Source organism: Watersipora subatra, chromosome 8 (assembly GCF_963576615.1).
Source record: "Watersipora subatra chromosome 8, tzWatSuba1.1, whole genome shotgun sequence".
In the NCBI taxonomy this organism is placed as follows: domain Eukaryota; kingdom Metazoa; phylum Bryozoa; class Gymnolaemata; order Cheilostomatida; family Watersiporidae; genus Watersipora; species Watersipora subatra.
Genome location: NC_088715.1, coordinates 39,050,920 through 39,071,124, shown reverse-complemented (window position 1 = coordinate 39,071,124; position 20,205 = coordinate 39,050,920). Strand labels below are relative to the sequence as shown.

At 35.3% G+C, this 20,205-nt stretch overlaps 1 protein-coding gene across 1 annotated transcript; it reads left to right on the top strand.

The window, feature by feature from the left end:
• The first annotated feature begins 455 nt into the window (after positions 1-455).
• Positions 456-12,760, top strand: LOC137402540 (mucin-2-like). Its single transcript, XM_068089042.1, has 6 exons — positions 456-495; positions 2,011-2,140; positions 5,383-5,515; positions 5,694-5,796; positions 5,937-6,047; positions 6,186-12,760. The coding sequence occupies exons 1-6, from the start codon at positions 456-458 to the stop codon at positions 12,758-12,760; spliced, it is 7,092 nt and encodes a 2,363-aa protein (XP_067945143.1).
• Positions 12,761-20,205: the final 7,445 nt, after the last annotated feature.

The following is a 20,205-nucleotide window of genomic DNA, read 5'->3' as shown; positions in this document are numbered from 1 at the left end:
GTACAATACATCTAATTCCACCACCAGAGTGTCTGCTTTATAGTTTTTTTTTATCTAGTTAGATAGCTCTTTTTCTACAATATTTACAATTAATACATCAATATATTCATAGTATTTTCAGCTTCCTTATGCATAAGTATTTGTGATTAGTTCTTCATTTCGAAAAGGGAACACAACTACTACTAGTACTGCCATCGCCTACTCCAGCTTCTAGTACTTTGTGTGCATACGATTGGTTCTCCATATTGACAACGTCAACACAACTACTAATAGTATGCCACTCCCTACTCATTCTTTTAGTAACATATATGCTTGTGATTGGGTTTTTAAAACGACAAAGCGAACACAACTACTAATAGTAAGCCATTCCTTACCCCTGCATCTACTACATGTTCTTTTGATTTAATTTAGCTTCCTTCCTAAAAAAACTGAGGCTATAGAGTTTACTGCTGAACATGGATGTAGAAAGTATACGGCTCATGCTTAGAGTGATAAGTAATTTAGGGTCCAGAATTTTGATTTTAATTATTATAAATTTTGAATTAGTGTCTCATTGTCTAGTGTATATAGTACAAAGTGTATTTTTTGTATGCTGTAATGTTGCTAAAAACACTAAAACTACTATCACAATAGTTTTTGAGCAATAGATAAAAATCTAAAGTGATGACTGACCTAATCTTTCATTCTGGAAGTTTGTTAGATAATACTCTGCTAATGATAGTGTAAAGAGAAGACAACTACTATTAATACTGTCATGTCCTACTCCTGCTTCTAATAGATTGTGCTTGAGACTTGATTTAACTTTTTTACTAGAGACTTGTGGCTACATGCTATAGCATTGCTGACAACCCTAACATTACTAGAAACTTGTGGCTACATGCTATAGCATTGCTGACAACCCTAAGAGTACTAGAGACTTGTGGCTACATTCTATAGCATTGCTGACAACCCTAACACTACTAAAGACTTGTGGCTACATGCTATAGCATTGTTGACAACCCTAACACTACTAGAGACTTGTGGCTACATGCTATAGCATTGCTGACAACCCTAACACTACTAGGAACTTGTGGCTATATGCAATAGCATTGCTGACAACCCTAACACTACTAGAAACTTGTGGCTACATGCTATAGCATTGCTGACAACCCTAACTGTTACACTACTAGAAACTTGTGGCGGCATGCTATAGCATTGCTGACAACCTTAACACTACTAGAAACTTGTGGCTACATGCTATAGCACTGCTGACAACCCTGAGAGTACTAGAGACTTGTGGCTACATTCTATAGCCTTGCTGACAACCCTAACACTACTAAAGACTTGTGGCTACATGCTAATGCATTGTTGACAACCCTAACACTACTATTGACTTGTGGCTACATGATATAGCATTGCTGACAACCCTAACACTACTAGAAACTTGTGGCTACATGCTATAGCATTGCTGACAACCCTAACACTACTAGAGACTTGTGGCTACATGCTATAGCATTGCTGACAACCCTAACACTACTAGAAACTTGTGGCTACATGCTATAGCATTGCTGACAACTCTAACACTACTAGAGACTTGTGGATACATGCTATAGCATTGCTGACAACCCTAACACTACTAGAGACTTATGGCTACATGCTATAGCATTGCTGACAACCCTAACACTACTATTGTTATAAGTTTTATGGCAACAGATAAAAAGCAGAAATCAATGGCTGAGAATAGCTTTCATTCCAAAAGTTTGTTAGATAATATATGGCTGTTAGCGAGACTATCAAGTTCTGGTAAGTTTTCATGGAGGAAGGTCAGCATATTGCCAGGTGTAACTACCATTAAGCTAAAAACTCTCTGTATTTCATCAGTTCAGGAATCTATCTACATGTATATATAGGTTTTTAGTCAGAGTGCAGTTCTTCTTATCACAACCCTAATATGTAACTCTGTAAATAAAACTAAATGTTCTATGTTAGAGATGATTATACTCATTTGAGCTGAGTTGTATTACCTTGCAGAGTTCATCATAGGTCATCAGAATATTGTCTTAAACAACACCAGAAATCTCGAGCTCCAGCCATTTGCTCATGTCACTATGGTGCTAGATGCCCTCAGAATGCCTGTGGATGGACATGTCATAGAGATAGGGTAGGCCACATATTTAATAGCCTACGGTCTTAGCTACTCCTGTAGATTGACAGGCCACACATTTAATAGTCTTTGGTATTGTCTATTGGTCTGACAACTGTCTTTTTAGAGGTAGCGGCATTTGAGAAAAGATGACACGCCAATCACACATGCTAACGGCTCCTTCATAAAATTCTAACTGCACTCAATATTTTTAATATCACCAAACTTTTCAATATACGGTACAATGAAAGAAAGTAGAGCTGTTTATAATTATCCTGACAGCAGGCTGTGCAAAATGACATCATAACAAAAGTAACCAATAACAGCTGAGGGATATTCAACCTTTATAAGCAAATACAGTGGAGTCTGTATAACTCAAACTCAGTGTGACCAAATCAAATGGTTTGAACTAACCAGAGTTTCAATCATAAGAATTGTGCTATATCTTTTATTTAACATTAGCCTAATAACATGCTGTTGATGGTCTGTTACGCTCTGTGGTTTCTCAATGTATCTTGTACTTGTACATGTAAAACTGAATACTGTATTTGTTAATCTAAGTTTTAATGATGTACTCAAAAATTGAAACATTACTCAGGTATCACGAATAAGGTACGTATGTATACCATAAAACCTATAATTGACTGCCACCTCTATTTGACTGCCACTACGAAAGAAGGGTTGCAAAATAGAGGGCCACCCTCTATTTGAACGCCACCTCTATTTGACCGCCGCTAATTATCTTTGATCTTTATGAACCCATAATATCACGTGATCAGTAGAAAAAGTGTTCCAAAAACGGTACTAATTAGTAATTGTTTATATTAATAACATTCAATTCTTTTGTTGTCCAACTCCACAGCATTTTGATTTTTGCTTGTTTTGCTAAAACTCTGAAAGCAGCACCATAAAAACTATCAATAACGGTCTCAGGCTAATAGTAGGTGCTTGTTTAATGTGATCTTTGTACTTCGAAGTACCTGTACGTATAAAGAAAATGGTTTAAATTTACGGTGGTAGATGAACTTTGAAAGCAACTCCATAGAGATAATTTATTATTTGTCACAGGCTAATAATAGTTTCTTGTTCAACGCAGTCTTAATACTTCGGAGAACAAGCATATAAAAACGGTTTGCAAGTTTTGGGCCGAAGATAACTTTTAGCGAGCAAACTTTTGTGCTAAATGCAGAGGGTAAAAGCTTTTCTCTGCCAAAAGTTGTTTGGATGCTAATATCGACTGGCTCAGCAGTTCAAAAGAACATTTGAGACCAGAAGATAGTGTGGAAGGTATTGTACAACTAAAAGATGTTTGCTCCATCAAAAGCATCAATCAGAACAAGGCTATCCGAGCAAACAATGGAAATATTTTTTGTTTTCAAAACGGTAGTTTTTGTTTCTGCATGCATTATACGTATGGTTCGTTTATGTCACATTGTTCATGAATATTTCTATCATTTGATAGTTTATTTTTATAAAACTTATAAATATGCAGACTTGTAGCATATTTATAAGCTTATAAGTTATGTTATTTAATAACATCCTTGCGGCTATCTTAACATGGCTTACAATGGATCGATGATCATAACTCAATTTTATTGTGCATAAAAACTAGATTTGGCTGCAAACTGTAACAAACATATCAATGGGTGCAATGATATATATATTGATTAAATATAGATATAAAATAGAAATATTTCTTCAAATTTGGAATGAAATACAAATTGAAAGCTTCAATAAATTGCAAAGAAGGACACAGGCTATAATATCATTGCAGGTCAATTGCAAACAATAGGTATCAACTGGTAGAGATATCTCTCTGTTTCTGGATGCATATTTATTAATATATTTTTGATAAGTTAGAGGTAATGTAAGTTAGCAGATTTATTGTATTCAAATGGTTTAATACCGCTCTACCGGAAAAAAAGAGATCGAAATATAGGAGACATTCGCTTCGCCCGTAATAGAAAGAAATTTCCTTTCAAAAATTCTGACAAGCCATTATAAAAATACACCGCCAGCCTCAATTTGAACGCCGCCTTTAATTGACCGCCACTACAAAGGAAAGATTGAAAAATAGAGTGCCATGACGTTTACTTACAGGATTTACGGTATTACTGATCATATATGCTTATTACAATGTACAATAGATGTACAAAAGATTGACATACACAGACTTATTCAAAAGCAGAGTCTGGCATTTGCGTTGTCAGAGTTTGTTTCAGAAGTGTGTCAAGTTCCGAAATCCAATTGACAAAAGTTTGATTTCGGAATTGACAACCTTGACAAATTTTGACAACAATCAGAAATTCGGGCGTCTTGGCATAAAAAACCTTTTCTTTATTCTTAATCCCCGTTGATACGGCCAATTTAAAACTTAATACCCGTTGATACAGCAGATTTAAAAGCTTTATTTTTTTTTACTATCTCACTTGATTTTACTCCTTTTTAAATTTCATTAACAGTACCCGCCTTATACTGACAATGTGCCATTTTGTAATTATATTTCAATTCTAAAAACATGTTCACAAAAGTAGAAAAAGCTTTGAATAAAGTTTGTACCTGCAAATATTGATTAGCCTTTGATTATTCACTTTGGTATCCACAATTAATGTTCACCATTGCTCAAGTTTGATGCATGATTGTAGCACACAATATTTTTACAGTGAGTCCATTTTCACTTTTTTTAAAAGTTCATATATTAAAGATGACTTGTATAAGTAGCACAATTTATCTATTCATTCATTTGTTAGCTGACAATCTAAAGTTTGACGTATTAAACTAACACATCTGTCACAATCGCGAAGAAAGATATGTCACAGGAATTGCGCTTATTTCACCACAATTTTACAATCTTGTAGTTAAATTAGCCAGAGTTGGTTAGAATTAGTCGGACTATTTACTTTGGTAACTGATATAGAGACACAGGAAGTTACACAAATGTTTGAATTAAGCAGATATTCAAACTATCCAGGTCTGAATTATTCAGACCGCTGTATAACCTAATTAGTGTACATGATGACAGAGTTTGAAAAACGCTTTTACATGCATTAGGGCTAAATGTCAGTTAATTTAGCCACACTTTGGGGTCAATTTTGAGATTCATGATTGTAAGCCGAAAGTAACTCTAGCAAGCGTTTAATAAATACTTAGTTGAAATTATACATTGTTTCCAGAGAAATTATACACCGCTTATGACTTTTTGTGAACTGTGAGGCTATGAGGCTTTTCATCATCTGTTTTCTATCTTTTACAATTTTTAGGTTTGATGCGAGATCTGCTCTCTCCATTGAAATAGGTATATACAGGCAGGAAGTGTTAGCGTGTAGTTCGGAGAAGTGTTATCAAAAAATACACAATATTACTGCTAAGCCAGAATCTAAAGGTTTGACAGTGGTCAGTATCATCTTCTCACATATTTTGATGCTTGTTTTATTAATCATTTGCAAAACTCTCAGAAATTAGTTTCAGGTTGTACTCAAATCAACTAAAACAATTTTCTTCTATTACTTATTATAAGCCTTTTTATATCGCTTATTAAAAATGATATGAATCAGTAAATTATTATCTGTAGCTATCAATTGAGGAACCTGTTTATGTGAAAAAAGGAGATGTGTTAGGATTCTACAACATAGCTGCGCACTCTACAGTGATTGGACGAATGGGTGTAGGTCGCAGTAAGTTTGCATCAATATGTCTTTGTATAAATAGTACTTTTCTTTTTCATATATGGTGCTTTGATATAACTTAACCATTGTAAAGTCAACAATACGGACATGAAATAATGGCTATAATTATTCAGTGTTTTATATTACAGTTGCTGACAATCCATACATTCATATTGGGGATACAAAAATCTATGAGGTGACACCATACAAAAGGTACATAAGAGGATATGAGTACGCCATATATGCTATCATTGAAGAAGGTAGGTAGTGAATGGTGATTAACCGCAAAACATGTGAATGTTTGAAGTTTTTTTCTTCTGCCAAACAAAGGTGTATAAAATGCTTTGAAACCTTTTAAGCCAAATACATAAAACATTTTTAATTGGTGACCATTTTAGCGCTACATCCAGTAACAATAGATGGAAATACAACAGAGAACTATGATGAAATAACCAGAGAAAAAATCGACCCTACCACAGCTTCTGAATCCATGAGAACAAGAAACCTGCCGGCCACTTCAACAAAAACAGTTTCTACTTCTCAAACAACCATACTAACAACCTCTACGACTATTACTGAATGGCCAAGCACAACGACTATACCTAGACAAACAACTACATCAACCACACCTATAGAACCAGTCACCTCAATCACCAATCAGAAAACTTTTTCTACAAGACCAGCTTTTACATCTCAAACGACTAAACAAACAACTACTTCAACTGCAAGCAAAAAGTCGACCTCTATGACCATGCTTGAACAAACAACTGTGGCAATTACATCTATGACAACAACCACATCATCAACAACCAAACAACAAACTTCTCCAAAACTGGTTTCTGTGTCACCAACATCTACAATACCATCTGCTGCAACCCCTAGTAAACGGCCAGTCTCTACAACTATACCTGACCAGACAAGTGCAGTAGCTACACCTATGAAAACAACCATCTCATCAATGACAAAGCAGCAAGCCTCATCCACAAAACCAGTTTCCACTTCTCAAACATCTAAATTACTAACTGCTAGAGCTACTACTAAACAAACTACTTCTACGACTGTACCTAAACTAACAACTGCAGTAACCATGCCTACGGAGACAATCATATCATCAACAATAATACAGCAACCCTATTCAACAAAACAAGTTTCTACTTCTCAAACATCACAACTACCAACTGCTGCGACTACGACTAAACAACCAATCTCTATGACTATACCTACACAAACGACTGTAGTATCCAATCCTATAGAAACAACCACATCATCGACAGCCAAGCAGCAAACCTCTTCAACAAAACCAGTTTCTACTTTTGAAACATCTCAAATACCAACTGCTGCAACTACTACTAAACAACCAAATTCTACGACTATACATGAACAAACAACTGCAGTAACCAAACCTAGGAAAACAACCACATCACCGACAACCACGCAACCAGCCGCTTCAACTAAACCAGTTTCTATTTCTCAAACATCTAAACTACCAACTGCTGCGACGACTACTAAACGACCGACCTCTACAACTATACGTGAACAAACAACTGCAGTAACCACACCTGTGAAAACAACCACATCATTGACAACCAAAGAGCAAACATCGTCAACAAAACCAGTTTCTATTTCTCAAACAACTAAACTACCAACTGCTGCAACTACTACAAAACGGCCGACCCCTACGACTATATCTGAACAAACAGCTGCAGTAACCACACCTATGAAAACAACCACATCATTGACAACCAAACAGCAAGCCTCTTCAACAAAACCAGTTTCTATTTCCCAAACAACTAAACTGCCAACTGCTGCAACTACTATGAATCGGCCGACCCCTACGACTATATCTGAACAAACAACTGCAGTAACCACACCTATAAAAACAACAACCTCATCAATGACAAAACAGCAAACCTCTTCAACAGAACCAGTTTTTATTTCTCAAACATCTAAACTACCAACTGCTGCAACTACTACGAAACGGCCAACCCCTACGACTATATCTCAACAAACAGCTGCAGTAACCACACCTATGAAAACAACCATATCATCGACAACCAAACAGCAAACCTCTTCAACAAAACCGGCTTTTATTTCTCAAACAACTAAACTACCAACTGCTGCAACTACTACTAAACGACCAATCTCTACGACTATACCTGAACAAACAACTGCAGTAACCACACTTATAAAAACAACCACATCACCAACAACCAAGCAGCAAGCTGCTTCAACAAAACCAGTTTCTATTTCTCAAACAACTAAACTACCAACTGCTGCATCTACTACGAAACGGCCGGCCCCTACGGCTATATCTGAACAAACAACTGCAGTAACCACACCTATAAAAACAACCACCTCATCAACGACAAAACAGCAAACCTCTTCAACAAAACCAGTTTCTATTTCTCAAACATCTAAACTACCAACTGCTGCAACTACTACGAAACGGCTGACCCTTACGACTATATCTGAACAAACAACTGCAGTAACCACACCTATAAAAACAACCACCTCATCAACGACAAAACAGCAAACCTCTTCAACAAAACCAGTTTCTATTTCTCAAACATCTAAACTATCAACTGCTGCAACTACTACTAAACGACCAATCTTTACGACTATACCTGCACAAACAACTGAAGTAACCACACCTATGACAACAACGATCTCATCAACAACATTGCAGCAAACCTCTTCAACAAAACCAGTTTCTATTTCTCAAACATCTAAACTACAAACTGCTGCAACTACTACTAATCGTACGACTTCTACGACTACACCTGAACAAACGATTGCAGTAACCATAACTATGAAAACAACCACATCATTGACAACCACACAGCAAGCCTCTTCAACAAAACCAGTTTCAATTTCTCAAACAAATAAACTACAAACTGCTGCAACTACTACGAATCGGCCAACCCCTACGACTATATCTGAACAAACAACTGCAGTAACCACACCTATAAAAACAACAACCTCATCAATGACAAAACAGCAAACCTCTTCAACAAAACCAGTATCTATTTCTCAAACATCTAAACTACCAACTGCTGCAACTACTACGAAATGGCCGACCCCTACGACTATATCTCAACAAACAACTGAAGTAACCACACCTAAAAAAACAACCACCTCATCAACGACAAAACAGCAAATCTCTTCAGCAAAACCAGTTTCTATTTCTCAAACATCTAAACTATCAACTGCTGCGACTACTACTAAACGACCAATCTTTACGACTATACCTGCACAAACGACTGCACTAACAACACCTATGACAACAATGATCTCATCAACAACATTGCAGCAAACCTCTTCAAAAAAACCAGGTTTTATTTCTCAAACATCTAAACTACAAACTGCTGCAACTACTACTAATCGAACGACTTCTACGACTACACCTGAACAAACGATTGCAGTAACCACACCTATGAAAACAACCACATCATTGACAACCAAACAGCAAGCCTCTTCAACAAAACCAGTTTCAATTTCTCAAACAACTAAACTACAAACTGCTGCAACTACTACTAATCGAACGACTTCTATGACTACACCTGAACAAACGATTGCAGTAACCACACCTATGAATACAACCACATCATTGACAACCAAACAGCAAGCCTCTTCAACAAAACCAGTTTCAATTTCTCAAACAACTAAACTACAAACTGCTGCAACTACTACTAATCGAACGACTTCTATGACTACAACTGAACAAACGATTGCAGTAACCACACCTATGAAAACAACCACATCATTGACAACCAAACAGCAAGCCTCTTCAACAAAACCAGTTTCAATTTCTCAAACAACTAAACTACAAACTGCTGCAACTACTACTAATCGAACGACTTCTACGACTACACCTGAACAAACGATTGCAGTAACCACACCTATGAAAGCAACCACATCATTGACAACCAAACAGCAAGCCTCTTCAACAAAACCAGTTTCAATTTCTCAAACAACTAAACTACCAACTGCTGCAACTACTACTAAACGGTCGACCCCTATGACTATATCTGAACAAACAGCTGCAGTAACCACACCTATGAAAACAACCATATCATCGACAACCAAACAGCAAACCTCTTCAACAAAACCGGCTTTTATTTCTCAAACATCTAAACTACCAACTGCTGCAACTACTACCAAACGACCAATCTCTACGACTATACCTGAACAAACAACTGCAGTAACCACACTTATAAAAACAACCACATCACCAACAACCAAGCAGCAAGCTGCTTCAACAAAACCAGTTTCTATTTCCCAAACAACTAAACTACCAACTGCTGCATCTACTACGAAACGGCCGGCCCCTACGGCTATATCTGAACAAACAACTGCAGTAACCACACCTATAAAAACAACCACCTCATCAACGACAAAACAGCAAACCTCTTCAACAAAACCAGTTTCTATTTCTCAAACATCTAAACTACAAACTGCTGCAACTACTACTAATCGAACGACTTCTACGACTACACCTGAACAAACGATTGCAGAAACCACATTTATGAAAACAACCACATCATTGACAACCAAACAGCAAGCCTCTTCAACAAAACCAGTTTCAATTTCTCAAACAACTAAACTACAAACTGCTGCAACTACTACTAATCGAACGACTTCTACGACTACACCTGAACAAACGATTGCAGTAACCACACCTATGAAAACAACCACATCATTGACAACCAAACAGCAAGCCTCTTCAACAAAACCAGTTTCAATTTCTCAAACAACTAAACTACAAACTGCTGCAACTACTACTAAACAGTCGACCCCTATGGCTATATCTGAACAAACAGCTGCAGTAACCACACCTATGAAAACAACCATATCATTGACAACCAAACAGCAAGCCTCTTCAACAAAATCAGTTTCTATTTCCCAAACAGCTAAACTACCAACTGCTGCAACTACTACGAATCGGCCGACCCCTGCGACTATATCTGAACAAACAACTGCAGTAACCACACTTATAAAAACAACCACCTCATCAACGGCAAAACAGCAAACCTCTTCAACAAAGCCAGTTTCTATTTCTCAAACATCTAAACTACCAACTGCTGCAACTACTGCTAAACAGCCGACCCCTACAATTATACCTGAACAAACAACTGCACTAACCACACCTATGAAAACAACCACCTCATCAACGACAAAACAGCAAACCTCTTCAACAAAACCAGTTTCTATTTCTCAAACATCTAAACTATCAACTGCTGCAACTACTACTAAACGACCAATCTTTACGACTATACCTGCACAAACGACTGCACTAACCACACCTATGACAACAACGATCTCATCAACAACATTGCATCAAACCTCTTCAACAAAACCAGTTTCTGTTTCTCAAACATCTAAACTACAAACTGCTGCAACTACTACTAATCGAACGACTTCTACGACTACACCTGAACAAACAACTGCAGTAACCACACCTATGAAAACAACCACATCATTGACAACCAAGCAGCAAGCCGCTTCAACAAAACCAGTTTCTATTTCTCAAACATCTAAACTACCAACTGCGGCAACTACTACGAAACGGCTGACCCCTACAGCTATATCTGAACAAACAACCGCAGTAACCACACCTATAAAAACAACCACCTCATCAACGACAAAACAGCAAACCTCTTCAACAAAACCAGTTTCTATTTCTCAAACATCTAAACTACCAACTGCTGCAACTACTACTAAACGACCAATCTTTACGACTATACCTGCACAAACAACTGAAGTAACCACACCTATGACAACAACGATCTCATCAACAACATTGCAGCAAACCTCTTCAACAAAACCAGTTTCTATTTCTCAAACATCTAAACTACAAACTGCTGCAACTACTACTAATCGAACGACTTCTACGACTACACCTGAACAAACGATTGCAGTAACCACACCTATGAAAACAACCACATCATTGACAACCAAACAGCAAGCCTCTTCAACAAAACCAGTTTCAATTTCTCAAACAACTAAACTACAAACTGCTGCAACTACTATTAATCGAACGACTTCTACGACTACACCTGAACAAACGATTGCAGTAACCACACCTATGGAAACAACCACATCATTGACAACCAAACAGCAAGCCTCTTCAACAAAACCAGTTTCAACTTCTCAAACAACTAAACTACCAACTGCTGCAACTACTACTAAACGGTCGACCCCTATGACTATATCTGAACAAACAGCTGCAGTAACCACACCTATGAAAACAACCATATCATTGACAACCAAACAGCAAGCCTCTTCAACAAAATCAGTTTCTATTTCCCAAACAGCTAAACTACCAACTGCTGCAACTACTACGAATCGGCCGACCCCTACGACTATACCTGCACAAACGACTGCACTAACCACACCTATGACAACAACCATCTCATCAACAACCTTGCAGCAAACCTCTTCAACAAAACCAGTTTCTATTTCTCAAACATCTAAACTACCAACTGCTGCGACTACTACTAATCGAATGACTTCTATGACTACACCTGCACAAACGACTGCACTAACCACACCTATGACAACAACGATCTCATCAACAACATTACAGCAAACCTCTTTAACGAAACCCGTTTCTTTGTCTCAAACATCTAAACTACCAACTGCTGCTACTACTACTAAACTACCAATCTCTATGACTGTACCTGAACAAACAACTGCAGTAACCACACCTATAAAAACAACCACCTCATCAACAACAAAGCAGCAAACCTCTTCAACAAAACCAGTTTCTACTTTCCAAAACTCTACGCAAACAGCAACTATCACTAGACGGCCAAACATGTCGAATTCGGAAACCATGCAATCTTCGCAGGAATTACAAGTTACAGCAACAGAACCACAAACAAGCAAAGCTGCCAGTCTATCTTCTTTAGTGGTTGCTCAGTGGCCCGTACTTCCTGTGGTATTGGGGCTATGTTTGCTTGGTATATTTTGATGTATGCTCTTGCATCGACGTACATACCTTTACCAGGCTTCTGGATTCAAAGTTCAAATTCAAAATTATTTCATAATTTGTGATTCATTAGCACTTTCTGTTTGTATTTTACTGAGTTGTGATTGGTTAATATTCATAGCAGGTTTGTTTGCAACAAACTGTCACCTTATTAATATCGCTTATTTGCGGAGTTTTGATAATTTGGTCTCTTGTCTCCTACATGTGTATGCTAGCATTTACAATAATAACACTTTTACAAGTACTCTATCCACAGATATTTTTGTTTTTGGTTTACAGGGTTTTACAACAACAACATTGATAAAGTCGAAAAAATTAAAATACGTGGTATTAGACAGATTTCTTAACATTTTCCAAAAATCAATACCTTAGCATTAAGTCTGACGTTGTGCGGGTCTCTTTCATATGTAAACAGAAAGCCCGCAGTAAGATTAGCTCTGTTTTTCTCAAACACGCATACCTAGATGTGATATCATTAAAGAGATCTCTTTGTTTTCTTGTCTAGTCATGTTAGAAACCTCTTGAGTGTCTGTATATAGTATTGGTTATTCTAGAGTAATGTCTACTATAGTTTAAAGTGCATTACTTACTTGTGTGGGTAAGATTACAAAACTGAGGTATAATTTTCTAACTAGACAATAAAGTGTGTTGACTTTTATTGCCATATGATGCACAATTTGAAGGAATTATAAATATTGGTGTGAATCGACCATGTAGTAATGTTTCCTATCAAATTAAAAACACCACAAGGGCAGCTTTAGTTTTAACTCCGTAAAGACTCATCAGATTTTTAGTTGACAAAAAATAGTAAGAATAATGATTTGATTTTATTGTTAGCAAAAACATGGAAAGTTTTGTCAAGTAACTTTACGGTGATAATAACTTTAGACAGTTTGTCTAAAATTTAATAGTGGCTTAGATCATTAAAGGTATTTTCAACTAGCAGCACAACTAAAGTTCCATTATTTGTGAGACTAGTGAGCATTGTTTATAAGATATCAGCTGACCGGCCCGCCGAGTGAGCCATGTAATTGTTATTGCAAAAAACATCAAAATAGAACTTTAAAAGAACTAGTGAATCCTTACGTTATTATTATTATGCTATTATTATTGTGTTATTATTAACATCTACAACCTTTCTCAAGCGTATACTTTGTTATACTTGTGTTAGCTTGTTATGGCAAGTACCAGGCAGAAAATTGTATGAGATTTTTGTTGGCATGACTGGTAGGCCTTGATGACCCATGGGAGGCCCGTTTATCGGTCAGTCTGAACCATAGAGTTATCTCCCCCTAGAGTGATAACTGCGCATTCAACAACACGAGCGTTTTCGGTGCCAACAAGGAGCGTTTAGGCCACGCCCCTTTTTTGTGCTAGTCAATCGTAGTGATCGACAGAACAATAACGTCAGCTATGAGAATGATCAGGAATTTCCAGTCAAGATAGTAATTATTGCTCATATTAAAGAAATGATGATTATAGTTTATTACTCTAATATATGCTTATTATTTAAAGCAATTCCATACTTACATGCATTGCAAAGGCACTGAATAGATGGTGTTAAGTAAGTGAGTGAATGCAATCAGTTACTCCAATGATATACAGCCCCCACACATGAGGGGCTGTATATCATTGGTTATTCATAGATAAGATAGATAGTCATACTGGGGTTGCATTACATTGGTGTGATGGGAAGCTAATCGACTGCCATCAACTGAAAGTATTGACATTGTATGGTGATAGAGTGATTCATTGTCACCTCAGTTCACAAACAGCCCTTGCATGTAATATTAGATTTCAATACATATCAATCAAATACATAGACTAGCTGAAGCAAAGATGTCCACTAGTTAGTGGACATCTTTGCTTGATGTAAGCAAGCAAAAAGTTTGAAAGTTAGAGTGGCAAATGTTGTTATATGTTAGATAAAAATAAATTATACTTAATTATACTGAATTATAATTATTTAAAAATAAAATAGACTTTTTATTACTTTATTTATTAAATAAAGTAATAAAAAAGTAGTTGTGAATTACTTTGTTTATTAAATAAAGTAATAAAAATTAGCTATGATTACAATAATTTTTTATTGTAATCATAGCTAAACAGATTATATTTATCATTACTCACTAATTATTTTACATTTAAACACATTTGCAGTTTCATTTTTTTTTCTTAATTCATTTTAACAAAAAACTTATTTCATGATATGAAGTTTAAAAGTGGTAGTTGTTTGAAAAAGCTTGAAAACATTTACAGTTGTTTTTATTTTCTCTCTTCTCTTCATTTATTTCAATTACAAAAAACACTTTTCATAATATGTAGTTTGAAAGTTAAAATGGTAAATGTTGTTATGTGTTAAATAAAAATAAATTATACTTAATTCTACTAACTATAATTATATAAAAATAAAATAGACTTTTTTATTACCTTATTTATTAGATAATTTTTCATTGTAATCATAGCTAAACAGATTATATTTAGCTATTACTTGCTAATTATTTTACATTTAAACACATTTACAGTTTTATTTTTTTTCCTAATTTATTTCAACAAAACACTTTTTTCATGATATGAAATTTAAAAATTGTAGTTGTTTGAAGAGCTTGCAAACCTTTAGAGTTGTTTTCTTTTTCCTCTTAATTCATTTAAATTGCTTAAAAATATTTTCTCATGATATGAAGTTTAAAAGTTAGAATCGTGAATGTTATATAAAAATAAATTTTCTGTCCAAAGACATTTTTATTACTCGGGCAACATCGGGTAGTACAGCTCATAGTTGATGGCAGTTGATTAGCTTCCCATCACACCAATGTAATACAACCCCAGTATGACTATGTATGTTCTCTATGAGTAACTGCTTGCATTACCTTCACTTTCACTCACTATCTATTCAGTGCCTTGGCAAGTTATGTAGGTATCAGGGATTACGTGTATGTCACAATTTCCATTTTCATAATTCATTTCCATATTATTTCCATTTCCATAACATTACCATAATTCATTTCCATATTATTTCTATTTTCATAACATTTCCCTACTTCATTTCCATATTATTTCCATAACATTTCCATAATTCATTTCCATATTATTTCCATTTCCATAAAAGTTCTATAATTCATTTCCATATTAATTCTATTTCCATAATTCATTTCCATATTATTTCCATATTATTTCCATTTCCATAATTCATTTCCATATTATTTCCATTTCCATAATTCATTTCCATATTATTTCCATTTCCATATTAATTCCATTTCCATAATTCATTTCCTTATTATTTCCATAACATTACTCTCCTTCATTTCCATATTATTTCCATTTCCATAGCATTTCCATAATTCATTTCCATATTATTTCCATTTTCATACCATTTCCATACTTGTAAAATAAAATTTCCATATCCATTTCCCTAAAATTATGGAAATATTTATGTTTATGGAAATGAAAAAGTAAACATATCCATAATATGTTTAGCAATCCCTGGTAGGTATTGAATTGCTTTAAATAATAAGCATATATTAGAGTAATAAACTATAATCATCATTTCTTTAATATGAGCATTAATTACTATCTCAACTGGAAATTCATGATCCTTGTTTAACCCTTCTCATGGCTGATGTTATTCATCTAGTCAATCACTACGACTGACTAGCACAAAAAAGAGGCGTGGCCTAAACGCTCCTTGTTGGCACCGGAAATGCTCGTGTAGTTATCACTCTAGGGGAAGATAACTCTATGGTCTGAACTAATGACAGGTAAATGTTACGTAGTCATTTTTCGCTTGTGAAAGGTAATTATAACTTGTTGGGTTAGCTATAAAAAGTTGTTCGCTGAGACAGTATAAATGAAGTTGTAGTTGTTTTTATTTCTACCAATCTTGTCAAAACATCTCTAAAACTAGCGATGTACAGTTTGTATGATTTCTATCATGTAAAGAACTTCTCTGATTCGTCATTCTTTAAATAAATTGTTTTGTCCGTTTAGGTCATTATTGCTATAACATAACAATAATGTTGTATAGTTCTCCAGCATTTATATATAACTGCACGCTATTTAACCTACTTCTCGTTTAGTTATAGAAAGTGAAGACAATGAGAACGGATTTCCATAATGAATGACAAACTACAGTTGAAAGCGGTCTGAACTGTTGACCTCTTGTTTACTCATATAAAATATAACTTATAGGTTGGAAAAGTGAAAGTCAGGCCTAGTTCAAACACCTCCTCCTCAGCCGGATATATCATTGTGGCATATCTTGAAGGTATCACCATAGTCTAGCCTAGTTCTGCTTTTGTACATTCGGCAGAGAGGGTCTCACATCTTGCCGCTATCAACCTTTCTAAAAGTGCACTAATAATGAATCTGACAAAAGCTAGTTTCAGGCTCTAAAGCCAAACAAGTAATGTCTATCTTACCAGTTCACCTGTAATTAGTTTCTTTTGCAAAAGGTCAAAACTTCAATTTAGGTGTATAAATAAAGAGTTTCAAAAATAGCTGACTTGTGAGATACTGGGATAAAAACAACAGGAGTCAATAGCAGTTGACGGTGGTGCAATACATCTGAGAAAACTATAAAATGCAGCAACTTTTATATCGGTAATGGGATGTTGTTTATTAATATTAAATTATCATAGATGGTTTGTCAAATACTTTGGTTGTATGAAACACATTGCTCAAAAAGTATGAATAAAGTGATTCAACTAGTCGAATGGATATGGCTGCATAGCTATATATGCAATTGCATGTCAGCTATATATTATTCTAAGAGGAAACTACTCTATATTAATATAAAGTTGTCTCTCCATCAAAATTGTCACTAAATCTGTAGACGTGGCTGCAATCATACTTTACTAGGCTGAGAGTCTCGTTCAGTAAGAGAGTGTCAGATGTGCTGATAAACCAGAAAGAGTTCCTGCACGATTATTTCAATATTTGACCCCAATATTTGACCCCAGGGGGTTCACTCTCTTTTATTGATTCCAAAGGGCTTGACGAAAAAAAACATGTTTTCACAGTGTTTTCAGTGACCTGACACTCTAGAGTGTTTTCATAATAAAGGGTATGTTTTTTACCTTTGTACATGAATACCTCTTTCCACACAGTGGAAAGGAGTATTCACGAGCAAAAAGGGACAATCAGTCTGAGGTGTTGAAGTGATAAGGGGTAGTTTTTTATTTATGTGTGGGTCAGTGAAAAGGGTGCATTTATAACATCTCAGACTAGCCCTTGGAGACGAAATGAAGATAGTGAACCTTCTGGGTATGTGACAAGGTATTTGATTGGTGGAACTGATAGTGCTAGTCGACCAATCAAAACGTCCCAAGCTTAAACCCTGTTACAAGCGATCCTATTTTTCTCAAGCTTTCAGCATGTTTTAGGACAGACAGACAGACAAACACGACTCTTATAATGGAAAACATTAAGCCAATGAATTTGTAGTATCATCCCTTAAGCAAGGTATTTTTTAAATAGTTCAAAAACTTTAAAGAAATTTTAACAAGAACACCTACATGTATAAAATTTGCTTCAAGGCATAAACTGCATGAAATATAATGCTTATATGCCTTTCAAAAGTAATATGAGCAGCATGTTTTAAAGACTTAATTTTAAATCTTTAGGAAACAGAATTTTTCCATCTTTTTTATGTTAACAGCTTTCGTAGGAATGAGAAATCGTTCAACCTTAAAATTATATTATCCCACGACCAAACAGAGCGAAGCGATTGGTTGGGAGATATACGATAAATGCACATGTGCACACAACTCCCGAAAATTATTCATCAACCATGAGACGAACCCTTGTATGTATCAAAATTTCATCAACAAATTTAACCATCGTTTTGTGAAGTCGTTAAAGTATAATAACGATACAAAACACATACAAACCTATTTAAATATGTTACCAAGTCTTTTTAAACCGTCGTTATTATCTTAAAACTTACCCATCTGATCAGATTATACACAAATAGACAGATTTATTTGGACGAAAATCGTTATTAAAACTTGCCAAGCCTCACTTTTATAAAAGTTAAGACCGGAAATTGAAACGCCGAGCGACAAAGGATAGAACGATTAAATCGTACGCATTTCACGAAAAAATAACGTGCACTTTTCACCAGTCTATAGCATTGTCGAATTGCCGAAGGTTTCGGTGATTAACGTAGGAGTACTGAAATCGTTTCATTTTTGCCGATTTCAAATTAACTGACATTTCAGACACATTTGAGTACTTCAGTATTCTAACTGATGTCCAACGCAGTGTAAGTAAAGGAAATGACGATGATATTTTTTTCTAACGATTTTTATGAGATTACGATATTTAATTATAAGTTTGGATATTCTTCTTGATACTTCTTGATATTGTTAGCTATGACGCTTTGAAATGTAAACAAAATTGTGCATTGGTTTTCTATTATTACTATATTAATAATATTGGTTATTCTAATAATATCAGTGCATTTTTCTTCTAATATTGCATTTCTCCTATTGCAGGGGAGATATATAAACATATAATCTTTTCTTTCATTATTGCTGTTTGTTGTATATAATAACACCCACACCCAGTAAATTACAGCTACCATTGCAGTTATCCTATTGCATTGCAGTGTCATTTGACTGCTAATATTGCATTTCTCAACCATCAGTATACCCTTTCTTTTTTTCCAATATCACTTTGGTCGTGGGCTGTATGACAGGGGAAATTCCAGTAATAATAACTTTAAAGAATCTTATAAAGTTTATTTTTAAAGACGGCCTTACAAATAATAGGAGAATTTATTAGCTACTGCAAAGGCAGAGCACAGTGACCAGGACGATTGACTTCGTCACCACGGTCACTGGCCTGAGCTTTCCGGTCACCGAAAAAGGCTCGGTCACCGTTGAGAACGCCCGGACAACCAAGTAAATTGAATAAAAGACCGAGCGTAAAGTAAAGAGAAAAGTGGGCGGAGCCTAAAAAGAAGAGCGCGTACCACATAATGAGCAAGATTAGATCGCTTTGGCAGTCGTACTGCGCGCACTCTATCTGCATGTTTGTGCTTGGTTCAATGCCTGTCATTCATGTATGCCTATATATATATATATATATTTATTTAATATATTTAGGCATACATGAATGCCTATATATATATTTAATAAATGTGTATGTATATTTATTAAGTATACATACACATAATATTTAATAAATTTAATAAATATATATATATTTACTAAGTATGTATGTGACTGATGGTTAACCCACAGTGTGTTTATTTGACAGTCGTGTGGCGAGTAAAGAGACTATATTCATCTAACGCACAATATACAGCACAGTTACAATTTAAATTACACTCTAGTGATGTGCAAGCTGATTATGTGTTTTTAGGCAATATATTTTTGTCCTCATTGTAATCTGTCAGAAAAGAAATTGTATTTTTGCATCAGAAC